The 20,916-nt window shown below is 43.1% G+C and overlaps 1 protein-coding gene across 2 annotated transcripts in view; it reads left to right on the forward strand.

Annotated features, from left to right (window-relative positions):
* The window catches only part of LOC139378952 (kin of IRRE-like protein 1), a 39,760-nt gene extending 30,518 nt beyond the window's left edge, over positions 1 to 9,242 (forward strand). Inside the window, exons 9-15 of one of the 2 annotated variants that reach the window (XM_071121590.1) lie at positions 105 to 231; positions 619 to 719; positions 2,654 to 2,870; positions 3,210 to 3,317; positions 3,863 to 3,990; positions 4,408 to 4,485; positions 6,465 to 9,242. In XM_071121590.1, the coding sequence (XP_070977691.1) occupies positions 105 to 231; positions 619 to 719; positions 2,654 to 2,870; positions 3,210 to 3,317; positions 3,863 to 3,990; positions 4,408 to 4,485; positions 6,465 to 7,130 (1,425 nt within the window). In that variant the 3' untranslated portion in view covers positions 7,131 to 9,242. Of the gene's footprint in view, positions 1 to 104; positions 232 to 618; positions 720 to 2,653; positions 2,871 to 3,209; positions 3,318 to 3,862; positions 3,991 to 4,368; positions 4,486 to 6,464 lie in introns of both variants that reach the window. The other variant, XM_071121589.1, reaches the window with a different exon arrangement.
* Positions 9,243 to 20,916: the final 11,674 nt, after the last annotated feature.

The raw sequence follows: 20,916 nt of genomic DNA on the forward strand, positions 1-20,916 counted from the left end.
AGTAGAATGATGTCAGGCCACATCATCTCACTCCCCTTTTCTTTTGTTCATCTCTCTCTCTCTCTGCTTGTCCCTGACTCCCTCTATCTCTCCATCCCTTACAGGTCCTTAGTAATAACAACCAGCTGTTCCTGAAGTCAGTGAGCCAGGCGGACGCTGGGCAGTATGTGTGTAAGGCCATCGTCCCCAGGATCGGAGTGGGAGAGACAGAGGTCACTCTCACTGTCAACGGTACGTAACACCAAAGGTCACACACAACAGTACCCTTTCAGAAAAAAGGGTTCCATAAGTACTATTAAGCAGTAAGGCCAGAGAGGGGTGTGGTATACGGCCAATATACTATGGCTAAGGGCTGTTCTTATGCACAGAGCACCTGGACACAGCCCTTAGCTGTGGTATATTTGGCCATATACCACAAACCCCGAGGTGCCTTATTGCTATTATATACTGGTTACCAATGTAATTAGACCAGTAAAAATAAGTGTTTTGTCATACCCGTGGTCTGATATATCACAGCCGACAGCCAATCAGCATTCAGGGCTCGAACCACCCAGTTTATAATATGGAATATCCACTCCCTCACACTTTCTCTCTCTTTCTCTCTCTCTTTCTATCCAGGTCCCCCCATCATCTCCAGTGAGCCTGTTCAGTATGCAGTGAGGGGGGAGAGAGGAGAGGTCAAGTGCTACATCGCCAGCACACCTCCACCGGACAAGATTGTAAGTGGACAGTGGATACTGTACAAACTCTACTGCAAGCTTCTACATGAACACATTACCACTTGTACATTATCGTCATCGTGAGACTGACGTAGTCAACACTCTCGCAGCTTTTATGTCTTGTGACAGCCGTCAAAATCCTTCGGAATTGTCCTGAGACCCACCATGTCAACAAACCCAATGTGTCTAGTTGGGGACACTTCTATCGCCTTCACTCCACTTGTCTCTCTGGTCCGGATGCACTCAGACAGATGTCTGTGTCTGAAATGGTACCCTAGTCCCTACATAGTGTACCATATGGTGTACATAGTGTACAACTGTATAGGGAATAGGATGCCATTTTGGATGCAGTCAGCGTGTAGTTGGTCTCGCCCCCCCTCTCCTCTCTAAACCTTGTGAGTTTAATTCTCTCTGACGCACCAGGGCGCGTCTCTAATGCAGGGACAGAAAAATAGTTATAAAATATGAAGGACAGGCACAGTTGTCCCTGCAAATTCTTATGCCAGAGGTTCTCGTTTTTCAGAATGAATGGTAGATTACGGGAACACGTGGCCTTGTGCAATTTCAAATAGTCTCTCATGCTTCAGTGTGAATAATAGCTTTTAGTGGCTTGGAAGTGGAGGAAGTGTGTAAGATTCTTACCAACTCAAAAACCACCGCATGTAACTCTAAAGTCCAGGATTAGAGCAATATAGCTGCTTGGAACAGTTGCCGCTGGTAGTGTGTGAATCTCATAATGTGGGCGTTGTAAGTGTGTGTGAATGTTTTGGAATGTATGTGCTTGTTTGTTTACTTTAGTGTGTGTGTGTCTTTGTGTACACTGTACATATGTGTACACAGTGGCAGAACTTGCCTTCCTTTTGTTTAATAATACATAATATCTCTGTTATCTTGCCTTCTTCTTCTTTGGCTTGAGGTCCTCATCCGATGTGCGCTATTTTAGAGGCTGTGACCATCTCTGGTTGTGACAAACGGAGCGGATTCCTTTTTTCTCCCTCTGAATTTTGCCCCAGCTTTTAAACTGTTAGGTCTATAAGCTATTATGATCCCATTCCTGAAATCTTCGACTCGTTCTGTTTCCCTCTACGACACTCCCAAGCTGCGCAGGACATGTCGGAAGGGACTGTGACAGAACCGCAATTGCAAAACAACGCGTCTCTTTTTTTTTCTACACACACAATTTATTACTTGAGGAACTTTCCAATATCTTTCTGATCCATTTCACTCACTTTGTGATGCCAATGAAAATGGTTACACCTTTCCCATGTTTGAGTGATTTGACATCTTTTCTTATTAGCTTCATGAGCATAGAAACTTGATTGCAGTTTGTATCTGTGCTTGATTGGTTAAGAAGGCCATACAATAACCAAATGCATTGGTCGATATTCCCGAAGACAATGTCAGATATAGATATTGTCCCAGAATTGCCACATCAGTGCATCCCTAACTACCTAAAACCAGATATAAAGTATATAGAAATTATAATGGACCTATGGCCTATATTTATTTAAAAAACGGCCCCTTTTCTGGCCCGCTAATTCCTTTTGATGAACAAATTGTTCAGAAAACAAATCTGTACGGCTCTCCGTTTAATTTTGAAACCCTGATGTGGCCCTCAAGACAAAATTATTGCCCACCCCTGTTCTACATGGTGATGCAAAGACCTTTACTATTGAAGGGTATTTCAAGTCTTTTCAGTTAGCCTATTCATTCGGCTTCGTTCACCTGAAAGAGCCGGCTCTGAACAGCTCTTCGTTCTTCGGGGGGGGGGGCTCTACCTGGGGCCTCCAAATCACTAAGTCCACCCCTGTTTGTATATTCCTACATATGTGCATCTATGCTTATATGTGTTTGTACATAATGCATGTGTGTCACATGCAGTATGGTATATGGGTGTGTGTTAATGTGCGCCTGTTTGCCTGCCTGTGTTTCAGGTGTGGGCGTGGAAGGAGAATGTGTGGGAGAAGGAGAAGGGGACTCTGTTGGAGAGGTACACGGTGGAGCAGAGTAAACCTCTGTCTGAGGGAGGGGCTGTCCTCTCCACCCTCACCATCAACAACGTCATGGAGGCTGACTTCCTGTCCACCTACAACTGTACCGCCTGGAACTCTTTCGGACCCGGGACCATGATCATCACCCTGGAAGAGACCGGTATGCCCAGAGATGAACAACATCGTTATATTCAGTAGCATTATATTCATACTCGTAACTTGATGCGACCAGACATCCCTCCTCAAAAACAACAACAACAATAATCAGCATGTATTCATGCGTGCTCTATTATAGTGTTTTAGCTGAATTGGCATGTTGTATAAACAGATAACTGAACCCTATTGCATTGACCTCTCTCCCTCTATCCTTCTTCTCTCTCTCTTATTTCTCTCTCTCTCTCTATTTCTCTCTCCTCTCTCTCTCTCCTCCCTCTCTCTTGCTGTCTCTCTCCTTCTCTATCTCTCTTCCCTCTCTCTCTCTCTCTATTCCCCCTCTCAGAGGAGGTACCAGTGGGTATAATAGCAGGAGGGACTGTTGGCTGCACCATCCTGCTGTTCCTGTGTTTACTAGTTCTGGTGCTCATCTTCTACCGACAGCGCAAAGGCAGTAAGTGAGAACTCCATCTAGGAAATATCAAACGTATACACCTGTAAAATACAGTAGCAATCACATACATCTGTAAAATACAAAAGCAATCACATACATCTGTAAAATACAGTAGCAATCACATACACCTGTAAAATACAGTAGCAATCACATACACCTGTAAAATACAGTAGCAATCACATACATCTGTAAAATACAGTAGCAATCACATACATCTGTAAAATACAGTAGCAAACACATACACCTGTAAATAAGGTAGAAAGCACATACAACACCTGTAGAATACAGTAGCAAACACATACAACACCTGTAAAATACAGTAGAAAACACATACAAATACATATTTCAGATACCGATGCATTGAAAACATCATACAGTATACACCTGAACTTCCTCAGAATGCAATATATTATTCACATGTTTACACTTACATACATATATTTAAACATATAAAGTACATACACATACTGTATCCAAATCAATATACCCAGACATATATCCAGCAGTATTCAACTGTGTGCTGTGCTGTCGTGTTGTGCTTCCAGGTCGTCGTGGGGTCACGCTGGGTAAGCCAGACATCAAGGTAGAGACAATAAACAAGGAGACCCACAGTCTGGAGGAGGACTCCGGCAGCGTTTCCACAGCATCACGCATGGTCAAGGCCATGTACTCGGTGAGTCGCCATCACAACGCTACAGCAGGTTGCCTTGAACTTTGCTTCCTTTGGTTTATGTTACCCCAGTTTCCCATCAGGCGATCACTAAAGTGTTTTTTCAATAATTCCAACGACGCCTCAACTCTGAAGCTATTACTTTACCACTAACAGAAATGCAACAAAAAAACAAATTTCTGTCATATCAACTTATGCTGTTCTATCTTTTCAATCACAATACTATATAATAATTTTTAACACTTAAAGATGACCCTTTTCAACTTAAAATACGATCTGTCACTTTCTCTTCCTTCCCTCTTCTTTTTTTTTATTATTCGGTCCCTCCTTATGTTGGATTCCTCCCCTCCTTTGTTGTTTTTTCATTGTTTGATGGTTTAGATTCTGCCCTCTTCTGTGTCCTTCTCTCCCTCCTCTCAGCCCTTTAAAGACGATATAGAACTCAAGCAGGACCTGCGTAGCGATACGCTAGACACTCGCCAGGAGTACGACCTGAAGGTGAGATTATTTGACACACATACAGTGCCTTCAGAAAGTATTCATACACCTTGACGTAATCCACATTTTGTTGTGTTACAGCCTGAATTCAAAATGGATTAAATAAAAAAAAGTTTGCTTTAAAAAAAAAACATTTTTGCAAGTTTCTTGAAAATGAAATGCAACATCCCTGAGTGAATACTTTGTAGAAGCACATTTGGTGACGATTACAGCTGTGAGTCATCTTGGGTATGTCTGTATCAGCTTTGCACATCTGGATTTGGGGATATCTCCCATTCTTCTGTGCAGATTTTATCAAGCTCTGTTAAAGTAGATGGGGAGCAGCAGTGAACAGCAATCTTCAAGTTTTTCCCACGGATTTTCAATGGGATTCAAGTCTGGGCTTTAGGCTAGGCCACTCAATGACTTTTAAATTCTTGTTCTGAAGCCATTCAAGCGTTGCTTTGGCTGTATGCTTGGGTTATTGTCCTGTTGGAACATAAATCTTCATCCCAGTCTAAGGTCGTTTGCACTCTGAAGAAGGTTCTCATTAAGGATTTGCCTGTATTTGGCTCCATTCATTGTTCCCTCTATCCTTACCAGTCTCTCAGTCCCTGCTGCTGAAAAGCATCCCCATAGCATGATGCTGCCACCACCATGCTTCACAGTAGGGATGGTGTAAGAAGGGTGATGAGCTGTTTTCTCCAGACATAGCACTTTGCATTCAGGTCAAATAGTTACATTTTTGTCTCATCAGACCACAGAATCTCATGCCTTGTGCTCTCAAGAGTCTCACGTGCCTTTTTGCAAACTCCAGGCGTGCTGTCATGTGCTTTCTTTTCAGGAGTGGCTTCCGTCTGGCCACTCTCCCATAAATCCCAGATTGGTGAAATGCTGTAGAGACTGTTGTCCTTCTGGCAGGTTCTCCCATTTCATCCAAGGAACTCTGTAGTTGTGTCAGAGTGGTCATTGGGTTCTTGGTCACCTCCATATTTCTAAATTTTTTCAATTTCTTAATGATGGAGATGACATGCTCTTGGAAACTTTAAACACTCTAGAAATACCATTGCAGTTGCTAGCTGTACTACTAGAGATCCTGGTTAGACTCCAGGCTGTGTCGCAGCCGGCCGTGACCGGGAGACCCATGGGGCGGCGCACAATTGGCCCAGCGTTGTCCGAGTTAGGGGAGGGTTTGGCCGGCAGGGATGTCCTTGTCCAATCCCGCTCTAGCGACTCCTGTGGCGGGCCGGGCGCATGCACACTGACAAGGTCGCCAGGTGTACAGTGTTTCCTCCGACACATTGGTGTGGTTGGCTTCCAGGTTAAGTGGGCGTTGTGTCATGAAGCAGTGCGGCTTGGTTGGGTCGTGTCTCGGAGGACGCACGGCTCTCGACCTTCTTCTCTCACGAGTCCTTGTGGGAGTTGCAGCTAAGATGCAAGACTGTTAATGCCAATTGGATACCACGAAATTGGGGAGAAAAAGGGGTAAAAAAAATCTTTAAAAATGACAAATAAATGAAATTGTTTTCTACCCTTCCCCAGATATATGCCTCATCGCAGTTCTATCGCGAAGATTTACAGACAGTATAGTTTCTGCTCTGACATGCAATTGTGGTGCTTTATAATTGAATTGGCAACAGGTGGACTCCAATCAAGTTGTAGTGACATCTCAATGATGATCAAAGGAAGGAATTTGGAGTACCTTATCATAGCAAAGGGGTGTGAATAATTATGTAAATTAGATATTTCTGTATTTAATTTTCAATACATTTGCAAACATTTCTAAAAATATGTTTTCACTTTGTCATTATGGGGTATTGTGTGTCATTATGGGGTATTATGTGTAGACTGTAACACAACAAAATGTGGAAAAGGTCAAGGGATAGGTATACTTTCTGAAGGCACTGTACATACACAGACACACATGTACACACATGTACACACATGTACACACACACACACACCTTAGTGACTCTGTTTTCTAATCTTGCTCTCTCCAGGACCCCACCAACGGCTACTACAACGTGCGAGCCTCCACCCTTGACGAGGGTCGCCCCGCCTCCCGCTCCATGCACTACTCCGACTACCGGCCCTCCAACACCCCAGGGGGAGCTGCCTCTGTCAGCAGCAGTGCTGGAGGATCAGGGGCCACAGCCAGCGGAGGAGGCCCTCCAGGCCCAGGGACCCTCTCCACCCCCGGTCGCCCCAGTTGCTACGACCCCCGGCCCCCCTCCAGACTCTCCCACAACAGCTACGCCCAGTTCAACACCTTCACCCGGGCTGGGCAGAGCCAGCAGCCCCCTCCCAACCCCCCGCCGCAGACCAGCGACTTCCCTGGGGACTGCAGCCTGTTGGACTCCCCTCAGCTGGCCTATGACAACTACGGCTATCCCTCTCACCCCTATACCCCCTACCGCATGGGCTTTGCCCCGCCCAGTCTGGCTCCATTGGAAACCGGGCCTTCCTATGAGATGTACGGGGTGGGGTCGGGGGTGGGGCCTGTGCCAGGGGTGGGGCCTGGTGTGGGGGTGGGGCCGGGGGCGACGCCGTCAGGGTCAGAGACTGGACTGGGGAAGTATGGAAGCTCTACCCGCTTCTCCTATACCTCGCAGCACTCTGACTACGGCCACAGAGGACACACACAGAGGATGCAGACACATGTGTGAGATGGATAGCTGACATACAGTGCACAGTCACATAGACGGTGAGGGTGCATTCTCATACACACTGTCACTCAGACGCACACAGAGGCCGCACACACGCATTCACATTCTAAAACATACACATGTACATATACTGTACATGTGAGCACACACACGCAGATATACACACAGACACACGCAGACACACACACACACAGAGGAGTTAGAATTTCCCCACGAGACAGGGAGGGTGTGAGAAAGAGAGAGTCCAGATCAGTGGATAACGAGTGAATTCCTGGTAATCTAGAATTCCCACAATCCCAGTGTTCAGATCTTCACTCTGAAAGAGCGGAAAGCAAAAGTCCAATCAAGACCAGAGAAGACGGGACTAGAGAGAACAAAAGATCTTTAGATGTTAATTATCGAAATAAATAGCATGTGTGCTATGAATTTAGATTGTTGTGAATGACGAGAGGGAGCGCTACAGGCAATTTATTCCATATTCGATTGCCAAATATTACAGTAAGGCATATCATGGAGAAATTGACCGTCAAGTATGGTACTCATTCGAAGGGCGGGAGAAACCTCAACCAGTGGAGGGTCATGACTGGCCACCATTTTGTTTTAGCTGGTTGTTGTTTTATACAGTGATTTTAGAGCACATATATATCCCACATTGCTCCACTTCATTGGCGCCATTGGTGCTGGTTAGTGGGGTCATCGTACGTTTTGCACTGCATTACAAACAGTATTCATTGCTTAGAAATCCATCATCTACATATATCTGTATTATATGAGTCTGTTTTTATTTGCACACCAACAAACTAGAGCTTTCTATTCTATTTTTTAACATTTTACAGAATTATTTTGGTCATATTTCTGTGAAGGAAGTGTCTGTGGACCAAGATGTTCAAACTTGAGAGTGTTTAGTCTTTGTTTGGGTGATATTCACCTCAACAAACAAAGAGAAACACGAAGAAGTATTTGAGTACCTGTTTTTGTCAGCCATGATGACTGGCAAGATTCAGGAAGGGGAGGGTATACAAGAACCTTTTTTCCAAGTGTCCATGTTTGCTCTTTATTTGATGTAAATCTGGGGTTACAAGCATTTAAATGCAGTAGATACCATGCAGGAAGTCCTTCTATGGGAAGGTGTTGTGTTCAGGCCTTGAGGCAGTCCGGGCGTATGGAACTGCAGTATAAGCCTGCTAGCCATTCAAACTGAATTTTCTACGTTTCACCATTTATATGAACTACATATTTTATATGGTGAAACATAGCGGATTCCGCTTGGATCAAGGCTATAAACCTTAGCTTGGTGCCCCCTGCTGAAATAGAGAGAGGTGACGTGGTAGCCTTGTTGCAGATCTGGTTATGCTGTCTTGCCCACTCCTACGGTCATTGTCACGCTTGCGAACAAACAGCACCTGGGACCAGGCTAGTTAGATGCTGTGTATAAGAGTGGCCTTAGGGAACATGCGGTAATGCTTTCATCATTCATTCCTCCTCACACACAATCAGCCATGAGGGCCAGAGGAGAATGTGTGTGGAGAGGTTCAATGAAGGTTTGTCTACACTATTGATATACGGATAGCGGAGTGTGATTGTGCGAATGTTTGTGCGTGAAAGAGAGAGTGTGTGTATGCACATCTATTTGTACAGTGTTTGTATAGGTGTGTGTGTGTGTGTGTGTGTGTGTGTGTGTGTGTGTGTGTGTGTGTGTGTGTGTGTGTGTAATGCATAAACATACAGTTCTCTACCTGCGTGTGAATGTGACTATTGTATGCATGTCAGTGTGTACAGTATGTGTGTGTGCATGTCTGTATGTGTTCATGTGTGTGAGTGCGTTTCAGTAATATGTCCATATCATTTCTCTTCACGATCCTGTTCCAATACTTTTATACCTCTGGTAGGACTGTATCCTGTATTATTGTGTCTTTGAATTTAGAAATACAATGTTTATCTTATTGTACTGTTCTACGTAGCAGAAAAAAAAACTGTTCAAAAGATGTACAACAGAAAGTGATCAAATTTTCATTTTTTAATTTCATTATCTCCAATATTTTTAAAAAATGGTATGTAATTATTTTTCCACAGTATAACAGAAATAAAAAGCACTGTTTTTTATAAAATAAATCATGTCATGTGATGCTTTCGGGGGAATGGGATAACTACCAATTCGGAGAATTCAGTTTATTTTGTGTTTTCCCCCACAATCTGTCACGTCTGCCCCAGGGCGCCAGCCTGCCGAGCATTACGCACTTCTGCCACCATCATTACGCACACCTGCTTCCCTCGTCACGCACATCAGCGATTCGTTGGACTCACCTAGACTCAATCCCCTGTGTTAGTACCTCCCCTATATCTGTCTGTTCCTCCGCTCTGTTCTCCACTTCAGCATTAATTGTAATTTGTTTTTGTATTACCCGGTTCTGCCGCTGTTCCCTGTCTGTGCAAAATTGCGCAAAATAGTACGCAGCATCATCTGGATATATATGAACAACAGTTCAACGTTCACCTTCTGCTACCATTTCTGTCAAGCCGTCTACGCACACAGTTTGAAGCATGTTTGATAAATCCAACATATGCACCGCACCGAACGCACTGCAACTAACTCTGCAACGCAATGCTGCAAGGCAAACGCAGAGTTTCATTGGAAATTAATGCATTTCTGGTGTACCAAAATGCTATGACGCTTTGGTGTGTTACTCGATCGGTACTCGAGCGCCAAGTCTAGGTCCAAAAGGCTCCTTAACAACTTCTACCCCCAAGCCATAAGACTGCTGAACAATTAATCTAATTGCCACCCGGACTATTTACTGCTGCTGCTACTCACTGTTTATTATCTATGCATAGTCACTTTACCCATACCTGCATATACAAATTACCTCGACTAACCTGTGCCACCGCACATTGACTTGGAACAGGTCGTTATTGTTATTTTATTGTGTCTTTTTATTACATTTTTTACTTTAGTTTATTTAGTAAATATTTTCTTTGGGACTGGGGGGGCAGTATTTAGCTTGAATGAATACGGTGCCCAGAGTAAACTGCCTGCTACTCAGGCCCAAAGCTAGAATATGCATATAATTAGTAGATTTGAATAGAAAACACTCGGAAGTTTCTAAAACTGTTTGAATGATGTCTGTGAGTATAACAGAACTCATATGGCAGGCAAAAACCTGAGAAAATAATCCAACCAGGAAGTTGGAAATCTGAATTTTGTAGGTTTTCAAGTCTTTGCCTATCCAATATACAGTGTCTATGGGGTCATATTGCACTTCCTAAGGCTTCCACTAGATGTCAACAGTATTTAGAAGCTTGTTTCAGGCTTCTACTGTGAAGGGGGAGCGAATAAGAGCTGTTTGACTAAGGGGTCTGGCAGAATGCCATGAGCTAAATCATGTGAGCTAGCTGCATTCCTTTTCATTTCTAAAGACAAAGGAATTGTCCGGTTGGAACATTATTGAAGATTTATGATAAAAACATTCTAAAGATTGATTCTATACATCGTTTGACATGTTTCTACGAACTGTAATATAACGTTTTGACTTTTCGTCTGAACTAAGCCCTTGCGCATTATGCTTATGGATTACTGGGCTAAACGCGCAAACAAAAAGGAGGTGTTTGGACATAAATGAAGGACTTTATCGAACAAAACAAACATTTATTGTGGAACTGGGATTCCTGGGAGTGCATTCCGATGAAGATCATCAAAGGTAAGTGAATATTTACGCTATTTCTGACTTTTGTGACACCTCTCCTTCTTTGGAAAATGGCTGTATGTTTTTCTGTGGCTAGGCGCTGACCTAACATAATCGCAAGGTGTGCTTTCGCCGTAAAGCCTTTTTGAAATCTGACACACCGGTTGCATTAAGGGGAAGTTTATCTATAATTCCATGCATAACACTTGTATCTTTTATCAATGTTTATTATGAGTAATTCTGTAATTTGATGTGCATCTCTGCACTTTCACCGGATGTTTGTTTGAGACAATGCATTTCTGAACACAACACACCAATTTCAAATGAGGTTTTTGGACATAAAGATTAACTTTATCGAACAAAACACACATTTTTTGTCTAACATGGAGTCCTGAGAGTGCCATCTGGTGAAGATCATCAAAGGTTAGTGATTCATGTTAACACTATTTCTGTCTTTTGTGACACCTCTCCTTCTTTGGAAAATGTCTGTATGTTTTTCTGTGGCTAGGTGCTGACCTAACATAATCGCAAGGTGTGCTTTTGCGGTAAAGCATTTTTGAAATCAAACACTGTGGCTAGATTGAAGAGAAGTTTATCTTTAAAATGGTGTATGATACTTGTATGTTTGAGGAATTTTAATTATGAGATTTCTGTTGTTTTCAATTTGGCGCCGTGCAATTTCACTGGCTAGCGTCCCACATATCCCAGAGAAGTTTTCTTAACTCTATTTCTTGAAATGCAGAGTTGGTTAAGGGCTTGTTAGTAAGCATTTTACAGTAAGGTCTACACTTGTTGTATTCAGCATGTATTCGGCGTATGTGACAAATAAGATTTGATTTTGATTTGATTTGAAACACTTTTCAAAATTGACTACACAGTGTAAATAGGATAATTTTGGTCCCATACCGGAGTTTGGAACCTGAGTGCGTCACGAGTAAATGAAGGTTGAGTTTGGATTACAATTATGTCAACAATTCATGACCCCTTTTTCCGACCTCAACCTGCAAATAGCCTCTCCGGCACTTCGCTTCCCTTCATTGAATGGGCCTCCGTTGTTTCATCATCCCCAATGTGTTCAAAGGATCACGGCCAATTGAGACCGAAAATCCCTATATGGATTGACCATGCCTCCGGCTCCGGTTCGACAATGAATGCTTCCAGCAAGATGCACAGCCAGCTATGATTTGCGTGCCCTGCTGAAGGACCCACCTGTGCGGAATAGGTGGTTTGGACTTTATTGATTCCCAATGGTGGCGCGTATAACAGTAGCTAGACCACATACTGCTTATTATTTATCTTGTTATGTACAGTGCATTTGAAAAGTATTCAGACCCCTTGACTTTTACCACATTTTATTATGTTACAGCCTTATTTTAAAATGTATTTAAGAAGAAAATGTTCCAATCAATCTACATAATAATGACAAGGCGAAAACAGGTTTCTAGAAATGTTTGCAAATTTCTTAAAAATAATACATTTTTAATAAATACCTTATTTACCTAAGTATTCAGAACCTTTGCTATCAAATTGAGCTCAGATGCATCCTGATCCCACTGATCATCCTTGTGATGTTTCTACAACTTGATGGGAGTCCACCTGTGTTAAATGTAATTGAGTCGACATGATTTGGAAAGGCACACACCTGTCTGTATAAGGTCCCACAGTTGACAGTGCATGTCAGAGCAAAAACAAAGCCGTGAGGACGAAGGAATTGTCCGTAGAGCTCCGAGACAGGATTGTGACGAGGCACAGATCTGGGGAAGGGTACCAAAAAATATCTGCAGCATTGAAGGTCCCCAAGAATACAGTGGTCTCCATCATTCTTAAATGGAAGATGTTTGAAACCACCAAGACTCTTCCTAGAGCTGGACTCCCAGCCAAACTGCGCAATTGGGGGAGAAGGGCCTTGTTCAGGGAGGTAACCAAGAATCTGATGATCACTTTGACAGAGCTCTAGAGTTCCTCTGTGAACAACCCTTTCTGCAGCACTCCACCAATCAGGCATTGATGGTAGAGTGACCAGCGGATGCCAGTCCTCAGTAAAAGGCACATGACAGCCCGCATGGAGTTTACCAAAATGCACCTAAAGACTCTCAGACCATGATAAACAAGATTCTCTGGTCTGATGAAACCAAGATTGAACTCTTTGACCTGAATGTCAAGCGTCATGTCTGGAGGAATCCTGGCATCATCTCTACGGTGAAGCAAGGTGGTGGCAGCATCATGCTGTGGGAATGTTTTTCAGCGGCAGGGACTGGGAGACTAGTCAGGATCGAGGCAAAGTTTAACGGAGCAAAGTACAGAGAGATCCTTGATGAAAACCTGCTCCAGAACGTTCAGGACCTCAGACTGGGGCGAAGGTTCACCTAAGCACACAGCCAGGACAACACAGGAGTGGCTTCGGGACAAGTCCTTGAGTGGCCTAGCCAGAGCCTGGACTTATACCCGATCGAACATCTCTGGAGAGACCTGAAAACAGCTATAAAGCAACGCTCCCCTTCCAACCTGATAGAGCTTGAGAGGATCTGCAGAGAAGAATGGGAGAAACTCCCCAAATACAGGTGAGCCCAGGTTTTAGCTTCATACCCAAGAAAAATCTACGCTGTAATCGCTGTCAAAGGTGCTTCAACAAAGTACTGAGTAAAGGGTCTGAATACTTATGTAAATGTGATATTTCCGTTTTTTTAAAAACATTTTCACAAATTTCAAAATAACTGTTTTTACTTTGTCATTATGGGCCATTGCGTGTAGATTGATGAGGGGGAACAAAATATTTAATACATTTTACAATAAGATTGTAACGTAACAAAATGTGGAAAAAGTAATGGGGTCTGAATACTTTCTGAAGGCACTGTGTGTATTATTCTACACAATGGCTATTATTTTAATGATCTCTGCGCCCAAACAAGACCAAATTTTGTTGGTCCAGACTGCACCAAATCTAAGCCATCATAGACGTCTATATTTCACAAGTTTGGACATCAAAGTAGAGCACAGTAGAGCTCAGTGGAGTACAGCACAGAACCGTAGAGTAGAGTTCAGTACAGTACAGAGTTCAGTACAGCAGATACAGTAAAGTAGAGCATAGTTCTTTACAGTAGAGTTTAGTTCAGTAGAGTATAGTTCAGTACTGAACTCTACAGGACTGTATTGTACTGAACTATACTCTACTTTTCTTTACTGTACCCCATGTACTGTACTGTGCTGTGCTGTACTGTACTGCACTGAGCTGTCCAAACTGGTGAACCCAACTGTGGTTTGTGAGTACTATGATTTCCCATTGTAGCCAATTCAATTGCAGAAATTCCGTTACTAATTTTTGGGAAATTCCGTTACCAATTTGGTAGTTTTAGTCACTTAATAATTTAAACAACATTTATATCAGTAAAAACATTAGAACTAATTGATAGGTCTACCTTTACTTGTTACTTATGTGACCTTTTTTTTTATCCTGCCTCCTAATCAGGGAGAAAAATGTGAAAATATCTTAAAGATACGGTATGTGGAGTTTTGGTAACGGAATTTCAAGGCACAAGGCAATGTTTCTTAAACTTACAGAAGGCAATTACAGTTTTCTACAAATTAATAATTGATATATTGGATTCATGTCTCCATCTCAACCAAAACTCGAGGTTAATGAAAAGGACTAAATCAAATCAAACTTTAAATGCCCTTTAAATAAAGTTTGATTTGATTTAGTCCTATTATTTAACTTCGTTTTTTGGTTGAGATGGAGACGTGAATCCTTGAAACCCTAGCACCTAGGACCAATAGCTGTTGATGTCTCTGCAAACAAAAACAAATAATCTGCTCAGACCCCAACCAAGGAACATCAAAAGTCGTGCTATAAATTCACAGACAACACAAAGATTCCTTGATGTCCTTCCAGATTCCCTCTGTCTACCCAAGGACGCCAGAGGACAAAAATCAGTTAACCACCTAACTGAGGAACTCAATTTAACCTTGCGCAATACCCTAGATGCAGTTGCACCCCTAAAAATTAAAAACATTTCTCATAAGAAACTAGCTCCCTGGTACACAGAAAATATCCGAGCTCTGAAGCAAGCTTCCAGAAAATTGGAACGGAAATGGCGCCACACCAAACTGGAAGTCTTCCGACTAGCTTGGAAAGACAGTACTGTGCAGCACCGAAGAGCCCTTACTGCTGCTCGATCATCCTATTTTTCTAACTTAATTGAGGAAAATAAGAACAATCCGAAATTCCTTTTTGATGCTGTCGCAAAGCTAACTAAAAAGCAGCATTCCCCAAGAGAGGATGACTTTCACTTTAGCAGTGATAAATTCATGAACTTCTTTGAGGAAAAGATTATGATTATTAGAAAGCAAATTACGGACTCCTCTTTAAATCTGCATATTCCTTCAAAGCTCAGTTGTCCTGAGTCTGCACAACTCTGCCAGGACCTAGGATCAAGAGAGACGCTCAAGTGTTTTAGTACTATATCTCTTGACACAATTATGAAAATAATCATGGCCTCTAAACCTTCAAGCTGCATACTGGACCCTATTCCAACTAAACTACTGAAAGAGCTGCTTCCTGTGCTTGGCCCTCCTATCTTGAACATAATAAACGGCTCTCTATCCACCGGATGTGTACCAAACTCACTAAAAGTGGCAGTAATAAAACCTCTCTTGAAAAAGCCAAACCTTGACCCAGAAAATATAAAAAAACTATCGGCCTATATCGAATCTTCCATTCCTCTCAAACATTTTAGAAAAGGCTGTTGCGCAGCAACTCACTGCCTTCCTGAACACAAACAATGTATACGAAATGCTTCAGTCTGGTTTTAGACCCCATCATAGCACTGAGACTGCACTTGTGAAGGTGGTAAATGACATTTTAATGGCATCGGACCGAGGCTCTGCATCTGTCCTCGTGCTCCTAGACCTTAGTGCTGCTTTTGATACCATCGATCACCACATTCTTTTGGAGAGATTGGAAACCCAAATTGGTCTACACGGACATGTTCTGGCCTGGTTTAGATCTTATCTGTCGGAAAGATATCAGTTTGTCTCTGTGAATGGTTTGTCCTCTGACAAATCAACTGTAAATTTCGGTGTTCCTCAAGGTTCCGTTTTAGGACCACTATTGTTTTCACTATATATTTTACCTCTTGGGGATGTTATTCGAAAACATAATGTTAACTTTCACTGCTATGCGGATGACACACAGCTGTACATTTCAATGAAACATGGTGAAGCCCCAAAATTGCCCTTGCTAGAAGCATGTGTTTCAGACATAAGGAAGTGGATGGCTGCAAACGTTCTACTTTTAAACTCGGACAAAACAGAGATGCTTGTTCTAGGTCCCAAGAAACAAAGAGATCTTCTGTTGAATCTGACAATTAATCTTAATGGTTGTACAGTCGTCTCAAATAAAACTGTGAAGGACCTTGGCGTTACTCTGGACCCTGATCTCTCTTTTGAAGAACATATCAAGACCATTTCAAGGACAGCTTTTTTCCATCTACGTAACATTGCAAAAATCAGAAACTTTCTGTCCAAAAATGATGCAGAAAAATTAATCCATGCTTTTGTCACTAGGTTAGACTACTGCAATGCTCTACTTTCCGGCTACCCGGATAAAGCACTAAATAAACTTCAGTTAGTGCTAAATACGGCTGCTAGAATCCTGACTAGAACCAAAAAATGTGATCATATTACTCCAGTGCTAGCCTCTCTACACTGGCTTCCTGTCAAAGCAAGGGCTGATTTCAAGGTTTTACTGCTAACCTACAAAGCATTACATGGGCTTGCTCCTACCTATCTCTCTGATTTGGTCCTGCCGTACATACCTACACGTACGCTACGGTCACAAGACGCAGGCCTCCTAATTGTCCCTAGAATTTCTAAGCAAACAGCTGGAGGCAGGGCTTTCTCCTATAGAGCTCCATTTTTATGGAACGGTCTGCCTACCCATGTCAGAGACGCAAACTCGGTCTCAACCTTTAAGTCTTTACTGAAGACTCATCTCTTCAGTGGGTCATATGATTGAGTGTAGTCTGGCCCAGGAGTGGGAAGGTGAACGGAAAAGCTCTGGAGCAACGAACCGCCCTTGCTGTCTCTGCCTGGCCGGTTCCCCTCTTTCCACTGGGATTCTCTGCCTCTAACCCTATTACAGGGGCTGAGTCACTGGCTTACTGGGGCTCTCTCATGCCGTCCCTGGAGGGGGTGCGTCACCTGAGTGGGTTGATTCACTGATGTGGTCATCCTGTCTGGGTTGGCGCCCCCCCCCCCCCTTGGGTTGTGCCGTGGCGGAGGTCTTTGTGGGCTATACTCAGCCTTGTCTCAGGATGGTAAGTTGGTGGTTGAAGATATCGCTCTAGTGGTGTGGGGGCTGTGCTTTGGCAAAGTGGGTGGGGTTATATCCTTCCTGTTTGGCCCTGTCCGGGGGTGTCCTCGGATGGGGCCACAGTGTCTCCTGACCCCTCCTGTCTCAGCCTCCAGTATTTATGCTGTAGTAGTTTATGTGTCGGGGGGGCTAGGGTCAGTTTGTTATATCTGGAGTACTTCTCCTGTCCTATTCGGTGTCCTGTGTCCTGCGTTCTCTAATTCTCTCCTTCTCTCTTTCTTTCTCTCTCTCGGAGGACCTGAGCCCTAGGACCATGCCCCAGGACTACGTGACATGATGACTCCTTGCTGTCCCCAGTCCACCTGGCCGTGCTGCTGCTCCAGTTTCAACTGATCTGAGCCCTAGGACCATGCCCCAGGACTACCTGACATGATGACTCCTTGCTGTCCCCAGTCCACCTGACCGTGCTGCTGCTCCAGTTTCAACTCCAGTTTTAACTGCCTTATTATTATTTGACCATGCTGGTCATTTATGAACATTTGAACATCTTGGCCATGTTCTGTTATAATCTCCACCCGGCACAGCCAGAAGAGGACTGGCCACCCCACATAGCCTGGTTCCTCTCTAGGTTTCTTCCTAGGTTTTGGCCTTTCTAGGGAGTTTTTCCTAGCCACCGTGCTTCTACACCTGCATTGCTTGCTGTTTGGGGTTTTAGGCTGGGTTTCTGTACAGCACTTTGAGATATCAGCTGATGTACGAAGGGCTATATAAATAAATTTGATTTGAAATTTGATTTGATATATAGGCCTAAATAGTCTCATTGATTTATATAAGATTCATAAAGTATGGTTACATTTCATTTGCTCTGTTAAACTTGCTCTTTGATATGACTTCGATAGCAACAGTGAATCTATTTCATTTTTAAGAGGAGGATTCTCTAATAATTCTCACGATAGCACATTGACAAATATCTAAGAGAAGCAGGCCTGGTTCAGTTATAACCCTGGATGGTAGACCAAAGGAAAGCTGTAGATAGATACATTCTCAACCTACTGTTTTTTTTTCTGATAGTGGCTATAACATTGAAGATCTGACATTGTTTCAAAGGTACAAAAAACAACACTAACACTAACAAGGTTAGTTTATGTAGAAAATTGGTTACCGAGATGACATAATCCTGTGGTTGAAATGTCACCCTCAAACCAACAGTTCTCTCTCACGATTTTGCAAATCCAATGTATTTTAAAAATAGATTCTACGTCAAAATACATTGACAAATTATGTTGAAACCATGTTGATTCAACCAGTTTTTGCCCAGTGGGAACTACCCTTGTGACATCTCTTCCGTTGTTACCAGAGGTACCTCGACTCCTATGAAAAGGACACTACCTGTAAACACCACCTCATAAGATTGCCTGCTGCAGTTGTTTTAGAGATGCCCAGTTTCCAGCCGAACATGCAGCTAGAGAAGACCAGCAAGGGGGCCCTCATCAGCATCATGCAGACATGCCCTCACTGTGAGCATTCATATGAATGGAACTGTCAGTCACATGTGGGCAAATATCCGACCAGCAACCTTAGCCTGTCAGCGGCAACAGCTTTCACAGGCTCATCAGTTGTGTAAATACAGAAGGTAACCCACTTCATTACTTTGATATATTTGATAACCCAATTGTGAGAAATAATTGATGTAACCTGACATTATTTGTTGCTTATTTTCTACTTCTTAGATGCATATAATGTCCAGGGCATAACGTGTGTGTGTGTGTGACCGACCGACCAGTGTCTTTGATGAGGGGCCAGGAGCTGATTTACGCTGCTATGCCCATCAATGAGGCTCTGGCAAAGACCTTACCTCCAGCCTGACCTCTTGCCTTCTCACCAACGGTCATTGACGGGGAGATCAGAATTAGGTAGATTTAGTCTGACCTGTTCAAATTTCAACATAATATCAGTTTATGTATCAGATATCACCTATTCTAACTGCCATTGCTAATAACAGTGACTATGTGTTGTGACAGCTGGCGGGGAGAGGTGAGGGGAAGTGGTGATTGAGGGGAGATATCTGTCAGTCTGTTGGCTCCACCCCCGGCCCTTATATGGACTTCCTGCCCCAACGAGGCAAGACTGGAACTCGTTAAGCCAGGGAGGGTTTGAGGATAAAAGGGGGAAGCAGCCTGCACAACAGGGCAGAGTAGGAGAGAACCAAGTGTGATATGAAGAGTGGGAGAAGAGAGCACACTATCTATGAGGTTACATGTTGTGACCTGGACTGTTGGACTAACCCCCTTGTGTACCGGATTGGCTGAGGACCTGAGTGTGAAGACTACCCCTGGGAAAAGGAACGGACAAAGAGAACGAATTGTGGGCTGTGGTGACTGATTAATTCCCCCTTCTTTCCCTGTGTACAAAAATCCCTAAAAAACTTACCCTAAGCATTCTATTTGTGCTACTAGTGTCTCTTTTGTTATTAAACTTGGTGATGTGGAAACGTGTATGGAGACAGCAGATGGAGACTTGCAAGATGATGTGATGAAGTCCAGACTGACAGACATGCTTGTTGCTGATGTCTCTGAATGGAGAGAGACCTGGCATTAACATTTTACTAGACACAACATTTACTTGTATTGTATTTTTATTATTGAATGGTATCAGACAATATGGGGAGGGAGAAGCCCTGTGTGTTCTGCACCAAGATCAAGGAACTCCTATTGTATACGGGACACCACACAGGAAGGTATGACCCCTCTGACATGTTTGCCAATGTAGGTCCATTACCACCAGACAAAATGCCGATAGGCACAGTATCTGTATCGGCTGGGAACGACAGTGAAAGGTGCACATTGTTATATTAGCAGAACACTGATTCTATGCTTTTATGTGAAGGGTTTTATTTTACATGGACCTACATTTTAAAATATCTACATAAATTCAGCACTTGCATTCTCATATTACTCTGTAGGCTACTGACCTATTCAAAGCTTCCTCTGGCATCTCACCATAAATCTGCCTGTAGTTATTGAACTCAATCTGCAGGAATTGTTATGATTGCCTGGGGGGAAATGGCTGTGGGCAAGGTTCTGACAGATGGGTGTGTCTTGGTGGTGGCAAGGACACACACACACATCAAACCACACTCCCAAGTCAACTCCCGTTAGGCTTCGGTTATAGACTGCAGCAATGCTGGAGGAGCAAGCCAAATAACTATATTATATAAGTGTGAAAAAGCACACTATTACTGGGCAACAGTCACGGGTATTTCCACTACCACTTCTACTAGCATTTCAGTAGCATTTTTACTGTTACTATATAGGCTACTATCCCACTACTACAAAGACAATCACTACTTCTACAATGCACTAGCCTACATTTAACACTAACAATTGTTACTTCTTCCACTACCGTACAAATACTTTTGAACAGCAAGTCACACAATTTTTCCATATAGCACCAACTCAACTTCCATTATACTTCCGTGTTATAGGTGGCAGTACCATTATTCTGTCAACTTTGCTTCCCAAACCCCAAAAAATAAAACATTTTAACAGAAGAGAGTGGCCAAGGTCAAGGAGCAAAGTGTTGTCACTGCGGTGGAGAACACGAGGCCTTGGAATGCCTGATCAGGGTGATAAAAATGGAGGTCACCAGCAGCACAGTCTGTCTCCTATGCAGAGGCAGTTAAAATGGTCTGAACGTCAGATGGTAGTAAATACTGGTAGAATTACACTGCAACATACACCGCAGCCTGCGTATCAACAGGACCCAGAAATTCTTCAGGTGAAGAAAGTGGACTGTT

This window comes from Oncorhynchus clarkii, chromosome 21 (genome assembly GCF_045791955.1).
Source record: "Oncorhynchus clarkii lewisi isolate Uvic-CL-2024 chromosome 21, UVic_Ocla_1.0, whole genome shotgun sequence".
NCBI classification, from domain to species: domain Eukaryota; kingdom Metazoa; phylum Chordata; class Actinopteri; order Salmoniformes; family Salmonidae; genus Oncorhynchus; species Oncorhynchus clarkii.